This window comes from Delphinapterus leucas, chromosome 5, assembly GCF_059928025.1.
Source record: "Delphinapterus leucas isolate spDelLeu-1000000601 "Yukka" chromosome 5, BTC_Dleu_Yukka2, whole genome shotgun sequence".
In the NCBI taxonomy this organism is placed as follows: Eukaryota; Metazoa; Chordata; class Mammalia; order Artiodactyla; family Monodontidae; genus Delphinapterus; species Delphinapterus leucas.
The window spans coordinates 52,829,456-52,855,745 of NC_143133.1; the positions used below are offsets into that span (position 1 = coordinate 52,829,456).

The 26,290-nt window shown below is 36.2% G+C and overlaps 1 protein-coding gene and 1 non-coding gene across 2 annotated transcripts in view; one reads left to right on the forward strand and one right to left on the reverse strand.

Moving 5' to 3' along the window:
* The window catches only part of TBC1D19 (TBC1 domain family member 19), a 155,776-nt gene that overhangs the window by 67,824 nt on the left and 61,662 nt on the right, over positions 1-26,290 (forward strand). Inside the window, exons 6-11 of the mRNA XM_022566430.2 lie at positions 370-433; positions 1,603-1,649; positions 5,550-5,660; positions 20,008-20,080; positions 23,419-23,457; positions 24,981-25,093. Of these exons, the coding sequence (XP_022422138.1) occupies positions 370-433; positions 1,603-1,649; positions 5,550-5,660; positions 20,008-20,080; positions 23,419-23,457; positions 24,981-25,093 (447 nt within the window). The remainder of the gene's footprint in view (positions 1-369; positions 434-1,602; positions 1,650-5,549; positions 5,661-20,007; positions 20,081-23,418; positions 23,458-24,980; positions 25,094-26,290) is intronic.
* Positions 810-925, reverse strand: LOC115801957 (U5 spliceosomal RNA). Its single transcript, XR_004022334.1, has one exon. It is a non-coding gene; the product is annotated as a U5 spliceosomal RNA (small nuclear RNA).

The window sequence follows — 26,290 nt, forward strand, 5'->3', positions numbered from 1 at the left end:
ACACTCTCTTGGCCAGTCCCCCTTGCAATGCATTTCTCAGATTGCTGGATGGGGTAAGAGATGTAGTATGTGGCTGAGGAGCAGTTTTTCTTTGTGAAATTTTACTAGCCAGCACAGATCATTTACCTTCTATTCTTGGACTCATTAGCACCACATTGTAACTGAGCCACTGAGACTACTGTATAATGTAATAGTTAAATAATGTAATTTAAGTGTAATTCCCTAAGAAGCTAACCATATGTAATGAAATTATTTTTTCTTGTGTTATGGTAGCTTATTTAAGCTTTTAGATAAGGTATTGATTCTTATTTTTCATCTTCATTGCTTAACTTCACAAAACAAAACCAATTTTAAAATTACCTTTTTTAGAGGCCAGTTGGAGAACAGAAAGAACTTCTCAATAAATGGAATGAAATGGGAACTGATGAGCCAGGTATATGTAAAACTCTTTTCAAAATGTGGTAGTGGGGAAAAAAAATTGCCTTCTTAATTGTGAATCCAAAATAACAATATTAACAATTTTTTTGGAAAGACAGCAACTTTCCCTCTCCACTAATTTACTATCATCTGATTTTTTTTGCTTAAACGTCTACTTTGCAGTTTAAAATTCCTAACTTTGGTCAGTGTTCTCCATTATTTTGAGGATATTTAAATCAGTTATCTTTTTTTAAAGCAGCATTTGAAAACATTTTTATAAAAGGGTAAATTAAATCATTCAGTGGATTTCATAGACAAATCTTTTTCAAACTTTAATTACATTGAGATGTTAAAGATGGATTAAATGTGGAAAAGTTTGGGTTTTTTTTACTAGCCCTACCAAAGCAAGGCCTCAAAAAATTTATTAAACACTCAGATTTGTTTCTCTCCACGAAAATCTTTAGTAAAAGGCAAGAGATTTATTTGATCTGAAGAGAAACCAGGGTATATGTGGAACAGTTTTAATACTTCTAAAATGTTTTTAAGAATTTATTTTGGTTCATTTTAATGTTTAAAATTGAGTCAATCAATTTTATAAACATATAATGAGTGAGAACTCTAACATTTACTATGATAAACAGATACATATATAAAATTGTTTAGGTAGACATGTACATAATTCCTCACCACTCCTTCTTAAAAGAAAGTTGAGGGGGGTGGGTACTGGGCAAGAAATTGTGCCATAATAAAGGGAGCAGTGTGTTATAGAAGTTCAAAAGGGAGAACAGTTCAATACAACTACAGGAATTCACTAAGAATGCATTGTTTGTATTCTAAGTACTTTGAGAATTTTCATATAGAATTCTCTATTCTCATATAGAACTTTCATATTATACTGACATTGTTTTTCAATTCAACTACAAATAATCTATTACAAATTTATCAAAGGGGGGACTCTTTATTTCTTCTAGAGTATGTCATCTAGGCTGTCAAGGGAAGGGACTACCTTTTTATTTTTATTGGCCCAATACTTAACACAATGTATGACAAATAACTGATATTCTGCAAATGTTTGAATTAATCTAGCTGCATAGCAACATATGAAAGAATCATTAAAATTTATTATTAATAAGAATTTTTATGTTATAATTGAAATTTTGTTTTAATCTATCTTATTAATTCTAGATTTAAGCCTTTTCAGGCCTGTTTATGCACCTAAGGATTTTCTCGAGGTAGGTTCTATTGGCTAAATATATATATATATATATATAAATGAGGTAAAAATGCAAAAGAAATGATGGTATAAAAATATCTCCAGGCAGAGGAATCACCATGTAAAAAGCCCCAGAGCCACTGAAATGGTGGAATAACATGATTATATTTGGAAATTGCTCTTGGAAAATACATTGGAGTGTGGAAAAATTAGAGGGAAGCAAATCAGGAAGATTTGATTAAAAAATAGTGACTGTAAATCATGTAGCCTGCTTCCTGGCACATATAGTTGCTCAGTGAATTGTTTCCTTTTTTATTTCCTTCTTGTTCTAGTAGTTCAGGCAAGGCATGATAAAGGTCTGAACTAAGAGAACAGCATTCAAAATGGAAAGAATTCAACAGACTTGAGAGATTTTAAGGAAGATTTGGGAACTGATTAGATCTAAGGAGCATGAGGAAAAAAAAAACCAAAGATAACCTTTAAGTGTCTAGATTGGGTAATTGGGCAGAGGTAACTTGCCCTTGAGATACAGAATACAGGAGGAGAAACAGGTCCATTAGTGAAGATGATGAGCTTAATTAAGTTTGAGAGGCATATTGAGCATTCAAGTGGAACTCTTCAGTAGGCAGTTACAACTCACTAATTATTTTAATTCACCTCTCTTTGATTACACTTTTTTTCTTGTACCTTACATGTAATCCATCAGCAAATCCTTTCAGCTTTACCTTTGAAGTATATCCAGAATCCATCCACTTCTTACTGGGATCATTCCTATTTCACTGGTCCAAGCAGCCATCTCTTGTCTGGACTATTTCAGTAGCCTCTTAATTGCTCTTTCTGCTTCTAAGCTGCCCACCTAGAATCTGTCCTTTTGTTCTTAGCAGAGTTTCTAGAGGAAGACTTGTAAGTACAATTCTGAAGAAGCCACTCTTCTGGTATCCAGGTGCTTCCTATCTCCTTCTACTTAAAAACCAAAGTCATGACAGTGGCCTAAAATATCCTGCTTGGTCTGTTACCCCACCACCTCTCTGAGTTCATCTCCTATTACTTTTTCTCCTGATTTGTTCTACTCCAGCTATTTTAGCCTCCTTGCTTTACCTTGGCTTCTGCCCATTTGTGAGGGCCTTTTGCTCCTTCTTTTCTCTGCCTGCAGTGCTTTTCCCCCATATACTTGTGTGTACATTCCCCTCACTCCTTATGTCTTTGCTTAAATGTCACATTCTCAACATAAAGAGTATGGTCAATAATATTGGGTATTATATGGGTATAATATGGGTACAGATGGTTACTAGAGTTATTGTGGTGATCATTTCACAATGTATGCAAATGTCAAATCACTTTGTAGTACACCTGAAACTAACATAATATTGTACGTCAACTATATTTCAATTATTTTTTATTTCAGTTAAAAAAATATTCATGGAAAAAATTCAAACACATACACACACAAAAAAATGTTGCCTTCTTAGCAAACTTTTCCCTGGCTCCCCTGGTTGGAACTCCTTATAGCCCTTTCCTACTTTGTTTTTCTCCATAGCATTTAGCATTATATAACATACTATTTTTCTATTTGGCTTATTGCCTGCCTTATCCTATTAGACGGAAGTTTTGTTCACTGCTGCAACAATTACAGAGTCAAGTCAGATAATTGAAAAGGCTCAACAAGACTTCACCCACAAGGATACACCCACATAAGGCTTTCTTTCAGCAAGAGAAAGAAAATACATGCAAATACAAAGAGATGGGAATTTCCAGACACATCTCCCAGGCCCCTTTCTCAGTTGCACAGGATGCACTTTGTCTTTGGGTTATGAATCTCCAAGGTACATGCAAGATACTTCGGTCTTGGGAGTCAAGGCACAAGTTTTCTGAGGGGTCTTTTATACCCCACTGGTAATTCAGATGTAAACCAGCAATCTGTACATTTTCAATAAACAATGTAAATAAACTGATATGGAGTTCCTCCAGGGGACATTAAATAGCACATTATAAATGACTAGTTAGTGCATTTTACCCCTTCTTGGCCAAGGGTTGCTACTAGATGTCCAGGTAACCCTGAAGATAAGATAGAGCTACCATAAACCAGCTGCAGCTGCAAGCTGATCCTGTCTTTAACTGTTCTCTCTCCAACAGGTTGAACAGTGCTTAGCACATCATGGCTCAGTAAACGTGTTGAGTGAATGAGTAAACGAATGATTGAATCTTTCACATTTTATTTATTTTTTCTTTTCTGAACCTGTTGTCTCTGATACCAGTTTGCCAGCATAGAACATTGTTAGAAATTATTTCAGGCCTTTTAGAATTGTAAGCAGTATCTTTTTAACTTTAAAGAAAAATTACTTTGGTTTGAAACTGCCTTTATGGTGCTAGCATTATTTCTCTTAGCTTATTAAAGATTTCTCCCAAACTCTTTCCTTTTCTAGCACTTAAATTTCATGTAATTTTTTTATGGTTGTCTTTAACTGTTTTCTCCTTAATAATCATAGTGTTCTGTGGCCTTCAGGACTGTTGCTGAATTGATCCTTTTATTAGTCATGCTGAGATTCTTCTTTAACTCAAGCAAATTTTCTATAATCATTCCCTTAGTTATAGTTTCTGCTTTTCTAATATTTTCTCTTTTCTATTGCCCACATATTCATAGTTTCTTTTTCTTTTCAATTCTGTGTTTTTGAGTTTCCCATGCAAGTATGATGCCTTATTTGTGTAATTAGACTAAAATTGTGTTATTCTATATTAGTCTGTATTTAACACTGTTGATTCTTTGCTAAATCTTCTTTTTTCTTTTTTTTTAAACAAATACCTTTGATATTTTTAGTTTCAATTTAGTGTTTGCAATTTTAGGAAACTCTTCTGGCCTTATAGCATATTCCATTTTATCAGCCATTAGTTATCAGTTTATGAATGCCTTCTTCAGATATGATAGTGTTTCTGTCATTATAATCTCCTTCCTTGGATTCTTGGTGGTTTCTTTCCCTCAACAGTTTCAATTTTTAAATATTTTTGAAATTATTATTATTCTCTCCCCAAAATGTGTGTTGTTAGAAAAATAAGAAAATATATGTAAGAAGAAAATTTAAAACAGAAATTACTCATAATGCCATCATACAGCAATAAATACTACTATACTGTAACTTTTTAATTTAATAAACATATTGTGATATTAATTGAGGCATATTACACTGTATTTTGTACAAATTAAACATAATTTATTTAGGTAATTTCCTCTAATGGAATATTTAAGTTGTCTCATGTTTTTCTGTTTTATAAGAGAACAGTACTTCCTTGATGTTTTTTTCTGCACTGTCTCTGCAAACAGCTTTAATTATTTCCATAATCATACTGATAGAAGTGAGATTTCTAGAGTAAAGGCTGTGCAAATATCTAAGTTTTTTTTTTAATCTAGTTAATTTTGAAAAATATATAAATCCATCTTTCTTGTTAGCTTGGCCTCTGAAAAATTTTTTTTCCCTTTGGGTTTGGTTTATCGGCAAAACCTTATGATGTTATTCACTGTCTTTCTATAAACCTTGTCAGTATCTGTTTTTTAAAAGAGTTAGAGTTGGTTCTAAAATTTTTCCTGGCAAATATTACAATCAAGCAATTTAAATTTTTCTGTCATTTTCCCTGGTAAAATATAATCAAACAATTCTTTTTACCATCAGAAAGTTTTTCTTTCTAACTAAATTTTTAATTTTTTAGTTTTATATGGTAGATCATCTGTTGGAATATTAAATTAAAAACATATTTATAGTATTTTAACATTTTAATACAATTTTAGTTTTCAGAATGTAATTAAAGTATATGCATAACCCAGATAGTTTTTAATCTTGTGATATATACTAAGGTTATTACTACCAATTTTGTAAATGTAAATAGTCAATAAAGAAACTAACCAATTATGTTGGATTTGTTTTTAAAGGTTTTAATTAATCTTCGCAACCCAAATTATGAAAATGGTGATTCTCATAGTTTCAGGACTCATTTGGGTTTAATCCAAGTTCCTCTCAAAGTAAAAGACATCCCTGAATTGGTAAGTATAGGCATTTAAAAATAAATTAACATATTTTAGAGGCAACTATTAGAAGTATATTTTAGTGCAGCATATATCTAAAGCAGTAGGACAATCTGCTCATTAAATAAATGAATAAAATGAAAAGTTTCTTTTTTATTGTAAGTATGTTGTATAGAGAGTGAGTTGCTTTGCTAGTAGGATTAAAGATGAGCTTTCCTTGACCTATAAATGCTTTTGCTTATTTCTTATTTTAATAAACAGCATAGATTTATAAGACAGGTTGTTGGAAATTGCCTGATGTATAGCTGTAAAACTGATTGAAACAAATTATGAATTTTATAAAAATTTTTTTTAAAGAATGTACATTTCATTTAATTCACCCAACCTTTATTAAGCTCATGACACGGTGAGACACTGAGGGAGATAAAAGAACATAAGATGAGTTAAAGGCTGTCTTTGCTCTGGAGACTGTCACAATTTGATAAGGTCGTTAGTTTAAAAATAGAGTAATTATAGAAAGGTGGGAAGATTTCCTGATAAAGGAGTTAAGAAATTACCATCACTCCTTCTTTTGTTAATTACCCCAAAAACGATAAGGAGCGCAGAAATGTAAATACTGTCTTTGGTGAAAGTAAGAAACAACTTGTAACTCTAAGCTTTAAAGTATTAAGATAGAGAGCTGATGGGAGAATGAAGAATGACGCAAACATGAAGATGGTCAAGCCTTAATGCCTCTAAAAGGTGGGAGGTATGGATGACAAGTGTGACAGTAATCAATTTATTATCTTTCAGCTCCAAATCTACCTTTTTTAAAAATTGAAGTATAGTTGATTTACAATATTGTATTAGTTTCAGGGGTACAGCAAAGTGACTCAGTTATACACACACACATATTCTTTTTCAGATTTTTTTCCATTATAGGTTATTACAAGATACTGAATATAGTTCCCTGTGCTATAGGGTAAATCCTTGTTGTTTATCTATTTTATATATAGTAGTGTATATCTGTTAATCCCATACTCCTAATTTATCCCCCTTTGGTAACCATAAGTTTGTTTTCTAGGTCTGTGAGTCTGTTTCTGTTTTGTAAATAAATTCATTTGTATTACTTTTTTAGATCCCACGTATAAGTGATATCATATAATATTTGTCTTTGGCTTACTTCACTTAGTATGATAATCTCTAGATCCATCTATATTGCTGCAAATGGTAATATTTCATTGTTTTTTATGGTAAGCAATATTCCATTATATATATATACCACATCTTCTTTATATATTCATCTGTTGATGGTCACTTAGGTTGCTTCCATATCTTGACTATTATAAATAGTGCTGCTATGAACATTGGAATGCAAATATATTTTCAAATTAGAGTTTTTGTCTTTTCCTGATATATGCCCAGGAGTGGGATTGCTAGATCATATGGTAACTCTATTCTTAGTTTTTTAAGGAACCTCCATACTGTTTTCCACAACAGGTGTACCAATTTACATTCCTACCAACAGTGTAGGAGGGTTCCCTTTTCTCCACACCCTCTCCAACATTTATTATTTATAGACTTTTTGATGATGACCATTCTGACCAGTGTGAAATGATACTTCATTGTAGTTTTGCAAATCTGCCTTTTTTGCTCTGTTTTATTATACTGGAGCTGGACCTTATAAACATTTCTTTTTTGCAAACTAGCTTGATGTTAGACTTTGTCAACAGAGGATTCTGGAGAGACATTGCAAGACAACAGCAGGAGAAAGGGGCTTTCCATGTACAGAAGCCAGCAGATCAGCAAACAGAAGACCCAGTAGCACTCACCTTGGCAGCCCTCAGTCAACCAGCTCCAGCCTGTACTCTCTGGCAAGGTTTTTCTTCACCTCTGGTCTGCACATTCCTGTGGCAGGCATACCCTCTCCTTAAAAGTCTGAATCTCAGTCTTGAGGGCACTGGGGGACCCTTTCCTGAGTTCTTAGTTCCTTCTTGGTTCACCCTCCTGCTTAGAAGTCATAGTTCCTTTCTGCATTTGCTAATTCTGTTTTTCCCTGTTCACATTTCTGGTATGGTTTCTATTTCTTGACGGGACTCTGACTGATACAAAAAGCCAGATGATTTTTCTCCCTTGAACTTTGGAAAGGATCAAGAATTGGAGATACCACATGTTATAGAGTCTCTGAGGAGACATAGGGCTGAAAGTGGAGATTGTGTAAAAGTCTGTATCAGGAAGGGTTAAGACCCCCGGACTCTTCTCATCCTGCATATTCCGGTGACTCCTCCTCCCTCACAGAAGACCAGAGGTGTGTTAATCACTACAGAAACAGAATCAGAAAGGCTATAAACTCAGTGACCTCAGACATAGAGCTGAACAGGAATGAGGCACGGTATTGAAAACAGAGGAATTAAGTGAAAGTTGACCGAATCGTGAACTAATACCCTTGTCCCCTACCACTACCACTATGCCTGCCCAGTCTCTCCTTCTTCACCCTCCACCAACTTTAGAATGCCAGAGAAAAGGCTAACAGAGATTTGGAGAACCCTTACCAGGGGCGGGGAAAAAAAGAAAAGAAAAATAGCTGGCTGGCTATAATTGCTTCACAGTGAAGTCCACCACACTCTGCCCAGTTCTTGCAGACAGAGCTTCCAGTCAGTCGTTAATTGCCTCAACCCTAAATGTAACTGACCAGCCTAGGATCTCCAGATACTTGAAATCTTCCAATTTTAAAGGCATAGGTCAAAACTTAAACAAATAAACAAACAAAAAAAGAAGAAGAAGAAATAGCCAATTTAGGGAATGAGTGCTTATTATGACCACCAATAGTTATTTCAGGCTTGAATTTACATCTACACTCACAAGATACAATAGGCCAAAACCTGGTGCGAGGTTCATTTAGATTTGCAAAATGATACAGGACAGAAATATGTCAGTATATCACGTAGATGATATCACGCGTGTCAGTATATCACGTAGATCTTTGTTGGAAGTCCTTGCAGCCAACCTAGATGCTACTTCCTAGCCCTACAAGGAGTGCATGCAATTTGAAGTGCCAAGGCTACATAGGCACAGCATAGGAAAGTCTCATATGTGATAGGAACTATTTCTTATAATGCACATGACCATAGCTTCCAAGTCCTCTCAAGAGGCACACCAGGTAGCTAAGGCCTGTGTTTTCCATTATATTTTTATAGTCCACTTACAGTCCTCCATTTCAGATATAATTTACCAGACAAGGGTCATATTTTTTCAGTAAATTATATTGCTTAGTAATATAGCTGGCTTTCCTCTCCACAGTTTTTTTGTGTGATCCAGTACATTTTCAGGTCAACAGTGCTGAGAGAAGGTAAACCCAAGGTTATCTTCAAATGGACAAAAAGGTTAGCCTGTTGTTAACCATTTCTCCCCAATAGAAGATGTAAAGCAAACATTAATATTCTCAGAGAGAAGATATTACTCATTAAACAAGAATAGAATTTCATTAAAACAACAAAACAAAACATTAGAAAATGAAAAAAGAGCTTATAGGACTCAAAAATATGGTATGCCAAAAAAAAAAAAAAAATTAGTAGAAAGCCCAGGAAATGTCTATCAGAAAACAGAGCAAAAGCAAAAAAGCCAAAGAGATGAAAAATAAAAAGGAAAAGGTATTTTTTTTAAATTAGAGGATCGATCCAGAAGGGCTAACACCTGACCAATAGGAGTCCTAGAAAGAGAAAACAGAGGTAAAGGAATTATTTAAAATTTTAAGAACGGAAAGACAGGAATCTTCATTGTGAAAAGGCCCACCCAGTACCCAATGCTGTGAATGAAAAAAGACCCAAGGCACCTGAATAGGAGAAGACTAAAAACTTTTTATGGAAGAAAAACAGAGTATATATAAAGTTTCAAGCATCTGACCGCTCAGCAGGAAGACTGGAAGCCAGAAGATTTTTAAGTAAAGCCTTTAAAAATCTGAATGAATTCAAGCCTAGAATTCTGTATGTAACCAACAGTCAATCAAATGAGAATTTGAAGTAGACATTTTCAGATGTATGTGATCTCAAATATTTACTCTTATTAAGGGAACTATTGGCAGAAATGCTCCAAAACAAGATCAGAAACAAAAAGAGCAAAACAGAGGATCCAGGAAATGGGATTCCAGCCTAAGAGAAGAACAATTTCCAAAATGACAGTGAAGAGAGGTTCCAGGACAAAGTTTGTGCAACAGGACCAGAGCAGAGCGATTCCAGTTTGGAGCAGGAGGTTGGAGGGTTCCAGGATGCGTGCCTGCAAGAAAAACACCAAAAGTAAAGATGATCTGACAGGTTTAACCACATGCAAAATTGTATTGTGGAGGGTCTTTTCAGAGTTGTTAAAGGGTAGAGGAAGAGGTAAGTGATTACAGAAAATTGCATAAGTGAAAAAATGGTTTAATTATGGACTGTATGAAAAAAATACATATTTTAGGAAAGGAAACATATTTATAGCATACTCCTTGCCTCAGCAGTGAATAATTTTTAAATAGTAATAATAATGTAAACTCTTAATATGGATTTAATCAAGAATTGATGTATACTTATAATGGAATGATGGAGGGAGGAAAAGAGAATGTACATGAGCTAAAAATCCTCATCATAAAAAATCAGTAGATATTTGAAACTGATAAATTAAAAATAACAATGTATACTTGTTACTTGAAATATGGGTGTAAATACCAGAAAAAGAAGCTGAAATTGGGCTTCCCTGGTGGCGCAGTGGTTGAGAGTCCGCCTGCCGATCCAGGGGACACGGGTTCGTGCCCTGGTCCGGGAAGATCCCACGTGCCGCAGAGCAGCTGGGCCCGTGAGCCGTGGCCGCTGAGCCTGCGCGTCCGGAGCCTGTGTTCTGCAATGGGAGAGGCCACAACAGTGAGAGGCCCGCATACCGCAAAAAAAAAAAAAAAAAAAAAAAAAGCTGAAAGTGGTTGTTCCTGAATAGTGGGCTAATTATGATTGCGTGTGTGTGTGTGTGTGTGTGTGTGTGTTGTGTATGTGTGTGTTGGGGAGGAGTGCATAAATAGGGAACTGCTGTTTTGTTGTTGTTGTTAAGTCTTTTAGCTGATTTGACTTCTGTTTATTGCCTGTAAAGATAGTATAGTGTGGTGGTTAGGTGATTAGATTCTGAAGCCAACTAACCTGGGTTTAAATTCTTGCTCTGCCACTCACTGGCTGTGTGACCTTGGGCAAGTTTTTCTTAACCTTGAGCTTTAGTTTTCTTATTTAATATATGGACAATAGTATCTTTTTTTAAAAATAAATGTATGTATTTTTATTTTTTTTGGCTGCATTGGATCCTTGTTGCTGAGCGCGGACTTTCTCTAGTTGTGGCGAGCAGGGGCTACTCTTTGTTGCGGTGCGCAGGCTTCTCATTGAGGTGGCTTCTCTTGTTGCAGAGCACGGGCTCTAGGTGCGCAGGCTTCAGTAGTTGTGTCTTGCAGGCTCTAGAGCACAGGCTCAGTAGTTGTGGCGCATGGCCTTAGTTGCTCTGTGGCATGTGGGATCTTCCAGACCAGGGCTCGAACCCATGTCCTCTGCATTGGCAGGTGGGTTCTTAACCACTGTGCCACCAGGGAAGCCCTGGACAATAGTATCTCTTAGAAGTGTTGTGCAGATCAGTAAGTTAAGATATAAGTTATGAGTTGAATTGTGTCCCCCCCAAAAGATATGTTGAATCTTGACATCCAGTACCTGTAAATGTGACCTCATTTGCAAATAGGGCCTTTGCAGATGCACTGAAATTAAGATGATGTCTTACTGGAGTAGGGTAGGCCCAAAATCCAATTCCAATATGACTGGTGTCCTTATAAGAAGAGGAGAAGAGACACAGAAGAGAGACACACAAGGAGAATGTCATATGACAGGCAGAGACTGGAGTGTTGCATCTATAAGCCAAGGAACACCAGAGATTGCCAGCAATACCAGAAGCTAAGAGAAAGGCATGGAACAGATTCTCCCCTAGAGCCTTCAGGGAGAGCATGTTAATATCTTGATTTTGGACTTCTAGCCTCCAGAACCGTGAGAATGAGTTTCTATTGTTTAAAGCTAACCAGTTAGTGGTACTTTTTGTACCACTGGCAACCCTAGGAAACTTATATATAAATATAAAGCATATAGATGGTCCTTGGAAAGTAGTAAGCAGTATATAACTGTTAAACATTACTACTACAACTTTCATTAAAAAATAATTTTTAAGAAGTTATTTTTAAAAGATGTTAGAAGCCCTATTAGTAGCAGTTTATACAAAGTGATATGGCTGTACAGAAGAGGAAGTGGCAGATTCTTTTCCTAGAGGTGGGGGAGGTCTTCTCAGAGGTACTGCCATTTGAAATAGTTTGAAGGAGTTTGCTAGATAAAGAAACAGGGAAAGGATAATGTATGAAAATGTTTGGCATGTGCATAAGTGGGGCTAATTATGCCTCTGTCTGTCTGAGGGGACCTGGAGCTGGTGTGGATTCATTCTTAGCTATTGGAGAACCAAAAGCCTGTGGCAACTTTTTAAAAAATTGTAACTATACCTAATGTCTGCAGGCATGAGGGATAGTTGTCCCCATGTTTCCTGAACGATGTAAACTGGTGATAGTGATTCTGACCTGATGATGCATGGTTTATCTGTAACCCTGGTCTGTCTGTGTGAATACTGAACTTAGTGAGACTCAGTGAGTCTCATATGATGCCTCAATAGATGGCCCTCAAACCTAGTTCACAGTGTTAGGGTTAGACTTACCCATATCAAAAGGGTCCCACGCAGCCTGGAGGTAGCTTTGGAGGGCAGAGGATCAGCACAGGGAGACTGCTGAACTCTCAGGCCTGTTTCCTGCCCTCCACGGCCCCCCGCCACCTGCCTCGGCCACATTGGTCTTTGGGGGCATAAGAGGGAGGCTGGGGAGATCAGGAGAGGCAGGCGGGAGGGGCCCTCCCAGACCCGAAGAGCAGAAGAGGAGAGGAGAGGAGGGCGTTTGCCCCACCCACTCAAGCCAGGAAGCCTGCTGGGATCCCAGGTGAGGTCACCTGCCCTCTGAGACCAGGGAAAGGGCACACCTGGGCCCCTTCTGTTCCTTGAGCCTAAGCCCCATGCCCCACAGCCCCCAGGGCCTTTTCCAGCCTTGTGGGTCCTAAGTATAGTCCCCGCCCACTGCCCAAACCTCACCCTTGCTTAGGCCCCGCATTCCACAGCCAAGGCCTTTCCCCCCCTTTTTTTAAATTTTCCCTTCTCCTTTTTTTTACTATTGTGGTACTGATGTATCTTTTGGTTGTTGATTCATCTATATTTTTATTTTTGTATTCTTTCTAACATATCGTAATTTCCTAGTCTAATTTTATTTTTTGCTACCCCATGCAGCTTGCGGGATCTTGGTTCACGAGCCGGGGGTCGAACCAAAGCTCCTGCAGTGGGAGGTCCAAGTCTGAACCACTGGACTAACAGAGAACCTCAGACCCCAGGGAATATTCATGGGAGTGAGGTCTCACAGAGTTCCTCATCTCAGCACCAAGACCCAGCTCTACCCAATAGCCTACAAACTCCAGTGTTGGAAGCCTCAGGCCAAACAACCAGTAAGACAGGAACACAATCTCACTCATTAAAAAAAGAAAACGATGAGACAACAAAAATATATGTCACAATGAAGGAGCAAGGTAAAAACATACAAGCCAAATAAACGAAGAGGAAATAGGCAATCTACCTGAAACGGAATTCAGAGTAATGATAGTAAAGGTGATCCACAATCTCGGAAATAGAAATGGAAGCGTGGATTGAGAAAATACAAGAAAAGTTTAATAGAGATCTAGAAAAACTAAAGAACAAACAAACAGAGATGAACAACACAATAACTGAAATGAAAAATACACTAGAAGGAATCAATAACGGAATAACTGAAGCAGAAGAACGAATAAGTGAGCTGGAAGACAAAATGGTGGAAATAACTACTGAGGAGCAGAATAAAGAAAAAAAATAATTGAAGACAATCTCAGAGACCTCTGGGACAACACTAAATGAACCAACATTCAAATTATAGGGGTCCCAGAAGAAGAGGAAAAGAAAGGGTCTGAGAAAATATTTGAAGAGATTATACTTGAAAACTTCCCTAACATGGGAAAGGAAATATTCACCCAAGTCCAGGAAGCACAGAGAGTCCCATTCAGGATAAACCCTAGGAAAAACAAAATAAGACACATATTAATCAAACTAGCAAAAATTAAGTTCAAAGAAAAAATATTAAAAGCAGCAAGGGCAAAACAAAATATAACCTACAAAAGAATCCCCGTAAGGTTATCAACTGAGTTTTCAGCAGAAACACTGCAAGACAAAAGGGAGTGGCAGGATACACTTAAAGTGATGAAAGAGAAAAACCTACAACCAAGATTACTCTAGCCAGCAAAGATCTCATTCAGATTGGATGGAGAAGTCAAAAGCTTTTCAGACAAGCAAAAGCTAAGAGAATTCAGCACCATCAAACCAACTTTACAACAAATGTTAAAGAAACTTCTCTAGGCAGGAAACACAATAGAAGAAAAAGACTCACAAAAACAAACCCAAAACAATTAAGGAAATGGTAATAGGAACATACGTATCGATAATAACTTTGAATGTAAATGGATTAAATGCCCCAACCAAAAGACACAGACTGACTGAATGGATACAAAAACAAGACCCATATATATGCTGCCTACACGACACCCACTTCAGACCTAGGGACACATACAGACAAAGTGAAGGGATGGAAAAAGATATTCCATGAAAATGGAAATCAAAAGAAAGCTCGAGTAGCAATACTCATGTCAGATAGAATAGACTCTAAAATAAAGACTGTTACAAGAGATAAGGAGGGACACTACATAATGATCAAAGGATCAATCCAAGAAGAAGATATAACAATTATAAATGTTTATGCACCCAACATAGGAGCACGTCAGTACATAAGGCAAATGCTAACAACCATGAAAGGAGAAATCGACAATAACACAATAATAGTAGGGGACTTTAACATCCCACTTACACCAATGGACAGGCCACCCAAACAGAAAATAAATAAAGAAACATAAGCTTTAAATGACACAATAGACCACATAGATTTAATTGATATTTATAGACCATTCCACCCCAAAGTGGCAGAATACACTTTCTTCTCAAGTGCACACGGAACATTCTCCAGGATAGATCACATCTTGGGTCACAAATCAAGCCTCGGAAAATTTAAGAAAATTGAAATTGTATCCAACATCTTTTCTGACCACAACGCTATGAGATTGGAAATCAATTACAGGAAAGAAACTGTAAAATCACAAATACATAGAGGCTAAACAGTGCACTACTAAATAACCAAGAGATCACTGAAGAAATCAAAGAAGAAATTAGAAAATACATAGAAACAAATGACAGTGAAAACATGATGACCCAAAACCTATGGGACACAGCAAAAGCATTTCTATGAGGGAAGTTTATAGCAACTCAATCTCACCTCAAGAAATAAGAAAAATCTCAAGTAAACAATCTAACCCTACACTTACAACAACTAGAGAAAGAAGAACAAAGGAAACCCAAAGTCAGTAGAAGGAAAGAAATCATAAAGATCAACAAAGAAATAAATGAAGTAGAAATGAAGAAAACAACAGCAAAGATCAGTAAAACTAAAAGCTGGTTTTTGAGAAGATAAACAAAATTTATAAACCCTTAGCCAGACTCATCAAGAAAATAAGGGAGAAGACGCAAATCAATAAATTTAGAAATGAGAAAGGAGAAATCACAACTGACACTGCAGAAAAACAAAGGATTATAAGAGACTACTACAAACAACTATATGCCAATAAAATGGGCAACCATGAAGAAATGGACAAATTCTTGGAAAGGTACAATTTTCCAAGACTGAACCAGGAAGAATTAGAAAATATAAGCAGACCTATCACAAGTAATGAAATTGAAACCATAATTAAAAATCTCCCAACAAACAAAAGTCCAGGACCAGATGGCTTCACAGAAGAATTCTATCAAACATTTAGAGCAGAGCTAACACCGATCCTTCTCAAACTCTTCCAAAAAATTACAGAGGGAGAAACATTCCCAAATTCATTCTACGAAGCCACCATCATCCTGATACCGAAACCAGAAAAAGATATCAGAAAAAAATGAAAATTATAGACCAGTATCACTGATGGAAATAGATGCAAAAATCCTCAACAAAATACTAGCAAACAGAATCCAACAGCACATTACAAGGATTGTACACCATGATAAGTGGGATTTATCCCAGGGATACAAGGATTCTTCAATATACACAAATCAATCAATGTGATACACCACATTAACAAATTTAAGAATAAAGACCATATGCTCATTTCAATAGATGCAGAAAAAGCTTTTGACAAAATTCAACACCCATCTATGATAAAAACTCTCCAGAAAATGGGCAGAGAGGGAACCTACCTCAACATAATAAAGGCCATATATGACAAACCCACAGCAAGTAGCATACTCAATGGTGAAAAACTGAAAGCATTTCCACTAAGATCAGGAACAAGACAAGGATGTCCACTCTTGCCACTGTTATTCAGCATAGTTTTGGAAGTCTTAGCCACAACAATCAGAGAAGGAAAAGAAATAAAGGGAATCCAAATCGGAAAAGAAGAAGTAAAACTGTCACTGTTTGCAGATGACATGATACTGTATGTAGAAAATCCTAAAGATGCCACCAGAAAACTTCTAGAGCTCATCAATGAATTTGGTAAGGTTGCAGGATACAAAATTAATGCACAGAAATCTCTGGCATTCCTATACACCAACAACAAAAAAATCGGAAAGAAAAATTAAGGAAACACTGTCATTTACCACAGCAACAAAAAGAAAAAATTACCTAGGAATAAACCTGCCTAGGGAGGCGAAAGACTTGTACTCAGAAAACTGTAAAACACTGATGAAGGGAGTCAAAGATGACATAAACAGATGGAGAAATATACCATGTTCTTGGGTTGGAAGAAGCAATACTCTGAAAATGACTGTACTACCCAAAACAATCTACAGATTCAGTGCAGTGCATATCAAACTACCAATGGCATTCTTCACAGAATTAGAACAAAAAGTTTTACAATTCATATGGAAACAAAAAAGACCCCGAAGAGCCAAAGCAATCTTGAGAAAGAAAAACAGAGTTGGAGGAATTAGGCTCCCTGACTTTAAACAATACCACAAAGCTACAGTAGTCAAGACAGTATGGTACTGGAACAAAAACAGAAATATAGATCAATGGTCCAGGATAGAATGCCCAGAGATAAACCCATGCCCATATGGGCACCTAATTTACGACAAAGGAGGCAAGAACATACAATGGGGAAAAGACAGCCTCTTCAATAAGCGGTCCTGGGAAAACTGGACAGCTACATGTAAAATACTGAAATTAGAACACTACCTAACACCATACACAAAAATAAACTCCAGATGGATTAAAGACTTAAACATAAGACCAGACACTGTATAAAACTCTTAGAGGAAAACATAGGAAAAACACTCTTTGACATAAACCACAGCAAGATCGTTTTTGACCCACCTCCTATAGTAACAGAAATAAAAACAAAACTAAACAAATGGGACTTAATTAAACTTAAAAGCTTTTGCACAGCAAAGGAAACCTTAAACCAGTCAAAAAGACAGCCCTCAGGGCTTCCCTGGTGGTGCAGTTGTTGAGAGTCCGCCTGCTGATGCAGGGGACACGGGTTCGTGCCCCAGTCTGGGAAGATCCCACATGCCGCGGAGCGGCTAGGCCCATGAGCCATGGCCGCTGAGCCTGCGCGTCCGGAGCCTGTGCTCCGCAACAGGAGAGGCCCCCACAGTAAGAGGCCTGCCTACCGCAAAAAAAAAAAAAAAAAAAAAAGACAGCCCTCAGAATGGGAGAAAATATTTTCAAATGAAACAGCAGACAAAGGATTAATCTCCACAATATACAAACAGCTCATGGAGCTCAATCTCAAAGACAAACACTCCAGTTAAAAAAATGGGAGGAAGACCTAAACAGACATTTCACCAAGGAAGACATACAAATGGCCGAGAGGTACATGAAAAGATGCTCAACATCACTAATTATTAGAGAAATGCAAATCAAAACTGCAATGAGGTGTCATCTCATGCTGGTCAGAATGACCATTATCAAAAAATCTAGAAACAACAAATGCTGGAAAGGGTATGGTGAAAAGGGAGCCCTCCTGCACTGTTGGTGAGAATGTAAATTGATACAACCACTATGGAAAACAGTATGAAGGTTCCTTAAAAAACTAAGAATAGAACTACCATATGACCCAGCAATCCCACTGCTGGGCATATACCCTGAGGAAACTGTAATTCAAAAAGAGTCATGTACCACAGTGTTCATTGCAGCACTATTTACAATAGCCAGGACATGGAACCAACCTAAATGTCCCTCAACAGATGAATGGATAAAGAAGGTGTGGCACATATAGGCAATGGAATATTACTCAGCCATAAAAAGAAACGAAGTTGATTATTTGTAGTGAGGTAGGTGGACCTAGTGTCTGTCATACAGAGTTAAGTAAGACAGAGAAAAAGAAATACCGTACGCTAACGCATATATATGGAATCTAAAAAAAAAAAAAAGGTACTGATGAACCTAGTTGCAGGGCAGGAATAAAGAGGTAGACATAGAGAATGGACTTGAGGACATGGGATGGGAGGGGGAAGCTGGGCGAAGTGAGAGTAGCGTCTCCATATATACACTACCAAATGTAAAATAGTTGGCTGGTGGAAAGCAGCAGCATGGCACAGGGAGATTGGCTCTGTGCTTTGCGATGACCTAGATGGGTGGGATAAGGAGGATGGGAGGCAGGCTCAAGAGGGAGGGGATATGGGGACATGTTTATGCATATGGCTGATTCGCTTTGTTGTGCAACAGAAACTAACACAGTACTGTGAAGCAGTTATACTCCAATAAAGATCTATTAAAAAATAAAATAAAATAAAATATTGGCTATATCCCCTGTGTCATACAATATATTCTTGTAGCTTATTTATTTTATATGTAGTAATCTATATCTCTTAACCCCCTACCCCTTTCTTGCCAAAAGGGAATTTCTTGAAACTGAAATTTATTAACTCTAAAGAGAAGTTGCTGACTAATTCCTGTTCACTAATTCAGTGTTGTAGAGACAGCAGGTGGGAACTAGAACTCAGTAGTGTGGTTCACTATTTACTGACTCCCCACTGTTATGTGTCACGTAGCACTGTGCTAAGAACAGGAGGTGCAAATGTGTGTAAGAGATAGTCTTTGTCTTCCAAGAGCTTCAGGCTAATGAGATGGACAGTAAAAAGATAATTTCAATATGGTGTGATTATATTCTTTGATACAGGTTGAAAAAAGGTAATACGTGTTCATAGAGAAGGAAGTCTGAGATTAGGGACCAGGTCTACTGACATAGAGTAAAAAATATCCAAAGCAGTGAATTTTTACCACTTGAGTCATTAAAAATTGGTAACATAAGTTGCAGTGCTTTTTAAAAGTATAGGTTAAAATTAGTTTAGTTAAAAATTGAAATATAATGGCAGTTATTTAAAATTGATACAGAAATGAAATGTGTGTTAGGCTGAATAACTGTCTTATGAGGGACACAAATAAATCACTAACTTAAATAATCATAGATAATTATGAAGGATTAAAACTAATTCCATTTTTTAAAGGAGAAGGGAGTTTGGCTTTAGCAATTAGAATAGTAACAAAACACTGAGGCAAATATTAATAGAAATATTTAATTACTTAGGCAATAAAAATAATGTGAATACTATGGGGTTGTTTTTTATATATTTATAAAACAACAGACAAACATGATTACTTTCCTTAGACATTACTAGATAAGTAGAGGAAGTCTGGAGAGTAAATCTAATTTATTCTTATTTTAGCAGAGTACTTGGTAGTCTAATTTTACTTAAAAATTAATTTAAGTTGTTTTGGATATTGCAGTATTTATTTGATTAAGAGCTGAGTGAAGTACAGTACCATAGAAAGCACAGATACAGAATTATATTGGTAATTTTAGACAATGAATTTAGAAAATAAAATTGCTAAGTGCTACATATGCTGTGTGTGTATGTATGTTTCAGGAGAGATTTAAATTTTATTATTCTTTCCTCAGAATAATTATTCCTTACTTTTACTGATTAGTTTGTTACCTAAAAAGGGAAAATTTTGGACTAAAGCATTACTATCTAAAAGTTCAATAATATTCTTTTCTTCTTTAGATATTTGAATGAAGCAAAGATTTATTTTACATTGTAATTTTCATTTAAGTTGATGTTTAGGTGAAGGTGATTTTTTTAAAATAATGTGTAGCAAAGTCTGAGATGCATGGTAATTCTGTGTTTTATTTTTCAGAAAGAATTCTTTGTGGAACTTGGCTTAACTGCCGGGCAACTTGGTATAGATGACTCTACACAAGTGCCTCCTGGTTAGTATTTCTCCCATATGGCGTATACTAAATGAAAATGAGAGTGAGGTTAAGGTTTATCTTGCCATTTCCAAATTAATCTAGTAACTTTTTAAATATCTGACAACTAACATGCTTTTTGCCTCTCCTTGGTTACTATTAATTATTGAATAGAATCTTGTATGTTACAATTATTAGAGTTCAACTAGATTTTTGTCTTTTTATTTGAGGGTCTTTAAAATAATTTTGGAAACTCATTAGACATATGTAAGTCATTTTGTTGGCAAAATTCTAAGAGAATGGCTCAATACATTTTCATGAATTGGACACACCTAATTAAATTACCACCCAGATCAATAAACTGAAGCCCCTTCCTACCATCTTTCAATCTTTATCCCCTGTGTCAAGGATAACACTATTTTTACTGTTCAGGTCTCATCTCTTGCCTCCTCACGCTGTCTCTCCCCCTCCTGCTACTCCCATCCCCACTTCCACACACATGTATGTTCTCTCTCTAATCATACTTGAGAAACTGCTGCAAATTTTTCAAGTGTCCAGATTGATGGCTCTGCCTCCTCTAAATCTTCTGCATCATGATCATCACCATCATCTTTAGAGGATTTCAGCAGATCTTCAAGTTTCTTGTTGGTAAGGGTTTCTCTACGCTCTTCTGTGTGTTCCTCAACATTGTCTTCAATCATGTCAGAGAAGCCTTCCCCACCAAACTTCCCCTGCAACATTCAAAATACTACTGACTTCTGCATCAGTAGTGGAGAAGCCCCTGAAATCACTGATCACCTCACTCCAGAACTGCCTCCAGCCTGCATCGGTGGTCTCAGGACTTAAGGCATCTACAGCCTCTGTGGGAAGCAAAACTGCACCTGCAGTTGTGAAGCTCTTTCGTAAATCGATAATGCTGCTCAGTCAGGGTTAGCATCAGGGGCAGCACGAAACGTCCTGAAGGCGAGGTAGGTGTTACTTCACCTCAGTGCACTGCTGCAGGAGACAGGAACATCACGTCCACATTCTCGCCAGTGAAGCAGAGAGTGTTGTCAGTTATGAGGAGGACCTTGAATGGCAGCCCCTTCTCTTCATCCCTTTACTTCAGGAATGAAACACTGATGGAACCTCTCCAAGAACAAAATGGCCATTGCCCAAGCCTTCTTGTATTGCTGGAACATAGGCAGGCAATTTTTGTTTTTGTTAAGGGCCTGGGGATCGCTTGCTCAGTAGATGAGGCCTGGCTTGATCACGTGACCTGTTGCATTGCCAGACAGCACCAGTCTAAGGTGATCTTTCCAGGCCCTGAACCCTGGGGCCTACTTTGCTGTCTTATGGATATAAGTACGATTGGACATCTTCCAGAACAAGCCCATTTCATCACAATTGAAGATTTGCTCTGGAAGGTAGCCTTTCTCTTCTATAAGTTTTTTGAGCTCTTCTGAGAACGCTGAAGCTGCCTTGGCATCAGCCAATGATGATTCTCCCATGATCTCTAAGTTCTTAAGGCTGTAGCACTCTACATAGTTAGCCAGCCATCCCTTATGAGCCTTAAACTCCTTCATTCTCCTCAACCCCATCACAGTAGTATTCACAGAGGCTAAGTGCTTTTTCACACATCATTTTGCCATGAACAGGGATATGCTTCTGTGACATGTCCTCCAGCCACATACTTGACGCCTTTGCGAGCAATTTGTCATGAATGAGAGACCACTTTTGCTGTTGTAGGGGCAGCACAAACACTTCCACAAATTTCAGCTTCTTTCTGCTTTATTTTGCAAATGCTCAATTTGTTCTTACTGACCTTATGGCCTACCTTGGCAAGAAATATGCCGCTTTGCAAAAGATCTAAGATTTTAATTTTCTTGTTGAGAGATAGCACTTAACGCTCCCTCTTAGCCTTTGAGGGATTGTTTAGCTTTTTAAAAAATTATTATTATTATTTTTAACATCTTTATTGGAGTATAATTGCTTTACATAGCTTTTGAGGGATTGTTTTGACCACTTAATTGCTCTTTAGGAGCCATTTTTTCACAGAAACAAAGGGTGCACACAACGTAAGTGACAAACGAGACACAAGGTGAACAATACTCAAACACAAGTGCTGGAGACTGAGGATCCATGAAATGGCGGGAGACTACAGCAGGGTATGCCAACACATCAGTTCATGCACACAGATTCAGTGTAGTGCTTGGCACACAACAAATTCAAGTTTTGCTTTTTTGAACTTTCTGGAATTTTTTTTCAAATGTTTTCAATCCGTGGTTGGCTGAATCCACAGACATAGGGGGCTGACTATTATCAATAGTGCTTCTGTGCATATTCTTGTGTAAGTCTCCTGGTGCACATAGGTATAAGATGCGCATCTGAGAGCGATGTGCTGCTATCATAGGGCGTGCATATATTCAGTTTTCCAAACAGTTTTCCAAGATGGCTGTACTGATTTACACTCCTACCACCTTTGTATGAGAAGTTCATTTGCTCCATTTCCTTTGCATTTAGAATTGTCAGTCTTTTTCATTTTAGCCATTGTGATGGGTATGTATTTCATAATGGTTTTAATTGCATTTCTCTGGTGACTGATGTGGTTGGGCATCTTTTCATATGTTTATCGATCCGTTGGATTACCTCTTTTGTAAAGAACCTGTTCACAGCTTCTGCCTATTTGTGTCAGATAGTTGTCTTTTTTAAATTGACTTACTGGGAGTGCTTTACATGTTCTAAGTACAAGTCCTTTGCTGGATATATGTATTGCAAATACAGTCTTCCACTCTGTGACTTACCTTTTCACTCTCAGTGGTATCTTTTGATGAACAGATGTTTCTTGGTTTTAATATGATCTAGTTTAGGAGGTTATTTCCATTATGATTGGTACTTTAAAAACAAATCTTTGTTTCTCCCATACAATCTTTTTAAATGGCATTTGTATAGTGGGATTTCCTATAAAGTATTAAGGCTTTTATTAGATTTGCTTTCATGGTAGCTTAGAGTAGAAGTAGGGATTTGCAAATAAAGCTATCAATAAATTTTGTTTTGTTTTTAGGAAAAAAAAGTCAAAGATGAATGGACAAACATTTGTGTTGTGAGAAGATATTCTGTATTATTTTAACAAAGAAAATTAGTTTATCAATCTTTTCTTCTGATTAAATATATTTCCTTTTCATTTCTACAAACTTGAAATAACTTAGAAAAAAGATTTTTCCACATATAAAGATAAATATTCTTATAGTTTCCTGGAGAGCCATTCAGCTTTGAAAATAATTAAAAGCATCAACACCAGAAAACATTTACATAATATTGTTCTAAATGTGGCTGATTATATTTGTGTCTAATAATTTTATTTATTTTATCATTTTTAGAACTTTTTGAAAATGAGCATGTACGTATTGGGCAAAAAGGTAAGCTTTTGATTATACTTATTTTAATTTCTGAAAATGAGACAGTCTCAAGTAAACGTCTGTATCATATACCCTCAACTGAAATTTAATCTCTGAGAAGCTAAAGACCTAAAAAGGAATAAAATTTAACAGTGTAGATAAAACAATGGGAATCTTTATAAAGAGGGGAAATGCATCAATTTGGCTTTATCAATAAACGTCAGGTAAAGAAGTACACAGATGGTTCACTAAAAAGGAAATGATAAATGCAAGCACACATTTCTCAAGGATATTAGCTTAATCCATTCAACAGTAGAATTTCATTTTAAAATCAAAGAGCCAGGTTCTCTCTTTGATGTGCCCACACCCTTCTCATTAGTGTTAATAGGAATATGCTCCTGCATCAGGAGAGAATAATAGCTGTCACACTTCCCAGCGACTGTTCACCATGGTAGGGCTTAATAACTGAAGCAGCTGTTAGTGTTCTGGAGAACAAATTTTCCCCATCTTTTTAAGATTCTTTTCCTTATTTTTATAAACCCTGTTTTGTCCTTGAAATATGAAGTGCAGGTAAGTCTTGTGTCAGAATAAATCTTCTATGGCAATTATATTATCATGTTCTAAACTCCCTAGTTCAATTTTTCAGAATCCTATTTATTTAGAAGACTGCATTTGTATGATTTGATATTTTCATTAAACACAATTGCAAGTTATCATGTGGTCCCTTTGTTTCATTCTCATTTAGTGTAAGAATTTTTTCCTTTTTCTTTTAAGAAGAAAATATAAGAAAACAAAACTGTTTGACAAATATCAGCAGTTGTCTAGTATTTCTTCTTTTGTTTTTGTTTTTTGGTTTTGTTTGTTTGTTTTGGATGGGGGCTTTATTTCCAGACTTAATGGCTAGTATTTTCATTAACATAAAGGTGAAAACAAAAGGATAATATATTAATTTTGTGAACTTGACTGCTTATGAATAATTTTTGGCCTTTTTAAATTTAGGTTATCAGATCTTTTTTGTTTTTACTTCTTTAAAAATCCCTCTTTTCTGTTGATTTTGGCAGATAGCTAAAAAGTCATCGAATAGAATGGATATCTACATTCTTTAGAATTCTCAGTCATAATACTTCAAATAGCATACCACTTCCAACTACTAGAACATTCATGACTTAGTAGAATATGCATAAGAAATTTAGGGTTTCTGTAGCTATGACTTCATGTGATCATGAAATCCAAAAATTATTCTATATATGCATCACAAGTTTCACATCCATGGAGCTATAGTTAAAGCACAGTGAAATCAAGGTACCTACATTAAAAACTTTCACCTGGTGGGGTAGGAGGTGGAGGAGCTTACGGCTTGAAACTTACAGGGCTGTAAATAAGGCCACATCAAAAATCTGAGAGTAAAAGAAGATTGTCAAGATATGATGCAATTATGTTAGACATAAAGATGAAATGTTAGCTTCCCAAAAGATTTTTAAAGATTTCAGTGTTATTTCTTACATTATGAATTTTCTAATGAGATTTTAATATACTTTTGACAGTTCTATCAGAACAAGATAGTGCTGCTGCTCAACAGTATATCAGACAAGGAAGTCCCACAGCCCTGAGAGCTGAATTATGGGCTCTCATTTTGAATATTTCCAGCCAACCTGAGGTAAGAAGAAAAAGGATGGGCCAGATTTGATATTTGTTTTTCAAAGACCTGCATTCAAAGTAGAAATATTTTTTTCTTAGTCTAATATTTACTCCCTTTTTAATTTCCAAATTCACTGTAGTTTAGAGTTCTAAGATAAGATTAACATATAATTTAATCACTGTGTGCTTAACATAGACGTTTTTGTTATTAATAATTAGTTGGATACGGTGAACCTATACATACAACAGAACAATAAGTAAAATCTTAAGAAGTGGAGTCCACCAATTCAGATCAGTGCAGATGTGTGGTAGAACTGGGAGTTATAATAGGGAGAAATAAAGATGGACAGCTCGATATACGTAAATGACTACTTTGTCCCTACAGTTACTTTCAAAATATGCACGATTTTTATGGGTTTAAAAATTGACAGATTATGTGGGAATGTTATTTTTCTAAGTATAAGAACATCTTATTTTAGGAAATAAAATGAATATGAAGAGAAATCACCAACAGACAGGTAATAGATTCAATAAAGAAACAAGTGTAAGACATTGATTCTTTTTGAAATATTTTGGAGAATTTTTTTTTTGCTGAAGCCCACTGATCCTATAAGTCATCTATTTAAAGATTTTAATAAATAGCAAACTAATAGTTCCCTAACCTAGCAGTTAAAAACATGGGTTTTGTTTAGAATCATATGACCTAGTTTCAACTCCTAGCTCCCTCAACTTATTTGAAATAAGTCATTGAGTGAGTTAAATTTCTTCAAACTTCAACTTACCCATACTTAGATATAGGTAATAATTTTTATATCCCAGTGTGGTTGAAAGAATTAAATGAAATCTATGTGAGTCTTTTATTAACACAGTACTTGATATAACAGGTCACCATTGATGGTAGCAATAGTAATTACATATTACATGTAATTATGTTATAAATTAATTATAATTTATAATAATGCAGTTTTTAAGAAAATCAAACATTATTAACATATATTATAAAAACTACACCTGTAACCTTTGCAAATTATGTATGCATGCTTGTGTGTGTGTGTGTGTGTGTGTGTGTTTTAAATCTCCCGCTCTGAACAGCACTATCAAAAACCACTTGCTTCCTTTTTGAAAGAATAAACCTTGTGATTTATTTTAGAGCAGTTTTAAACCAAATGATACTACTGATGTTTTGAGGTGACACTTTAAAAGTAACAGTTTACAA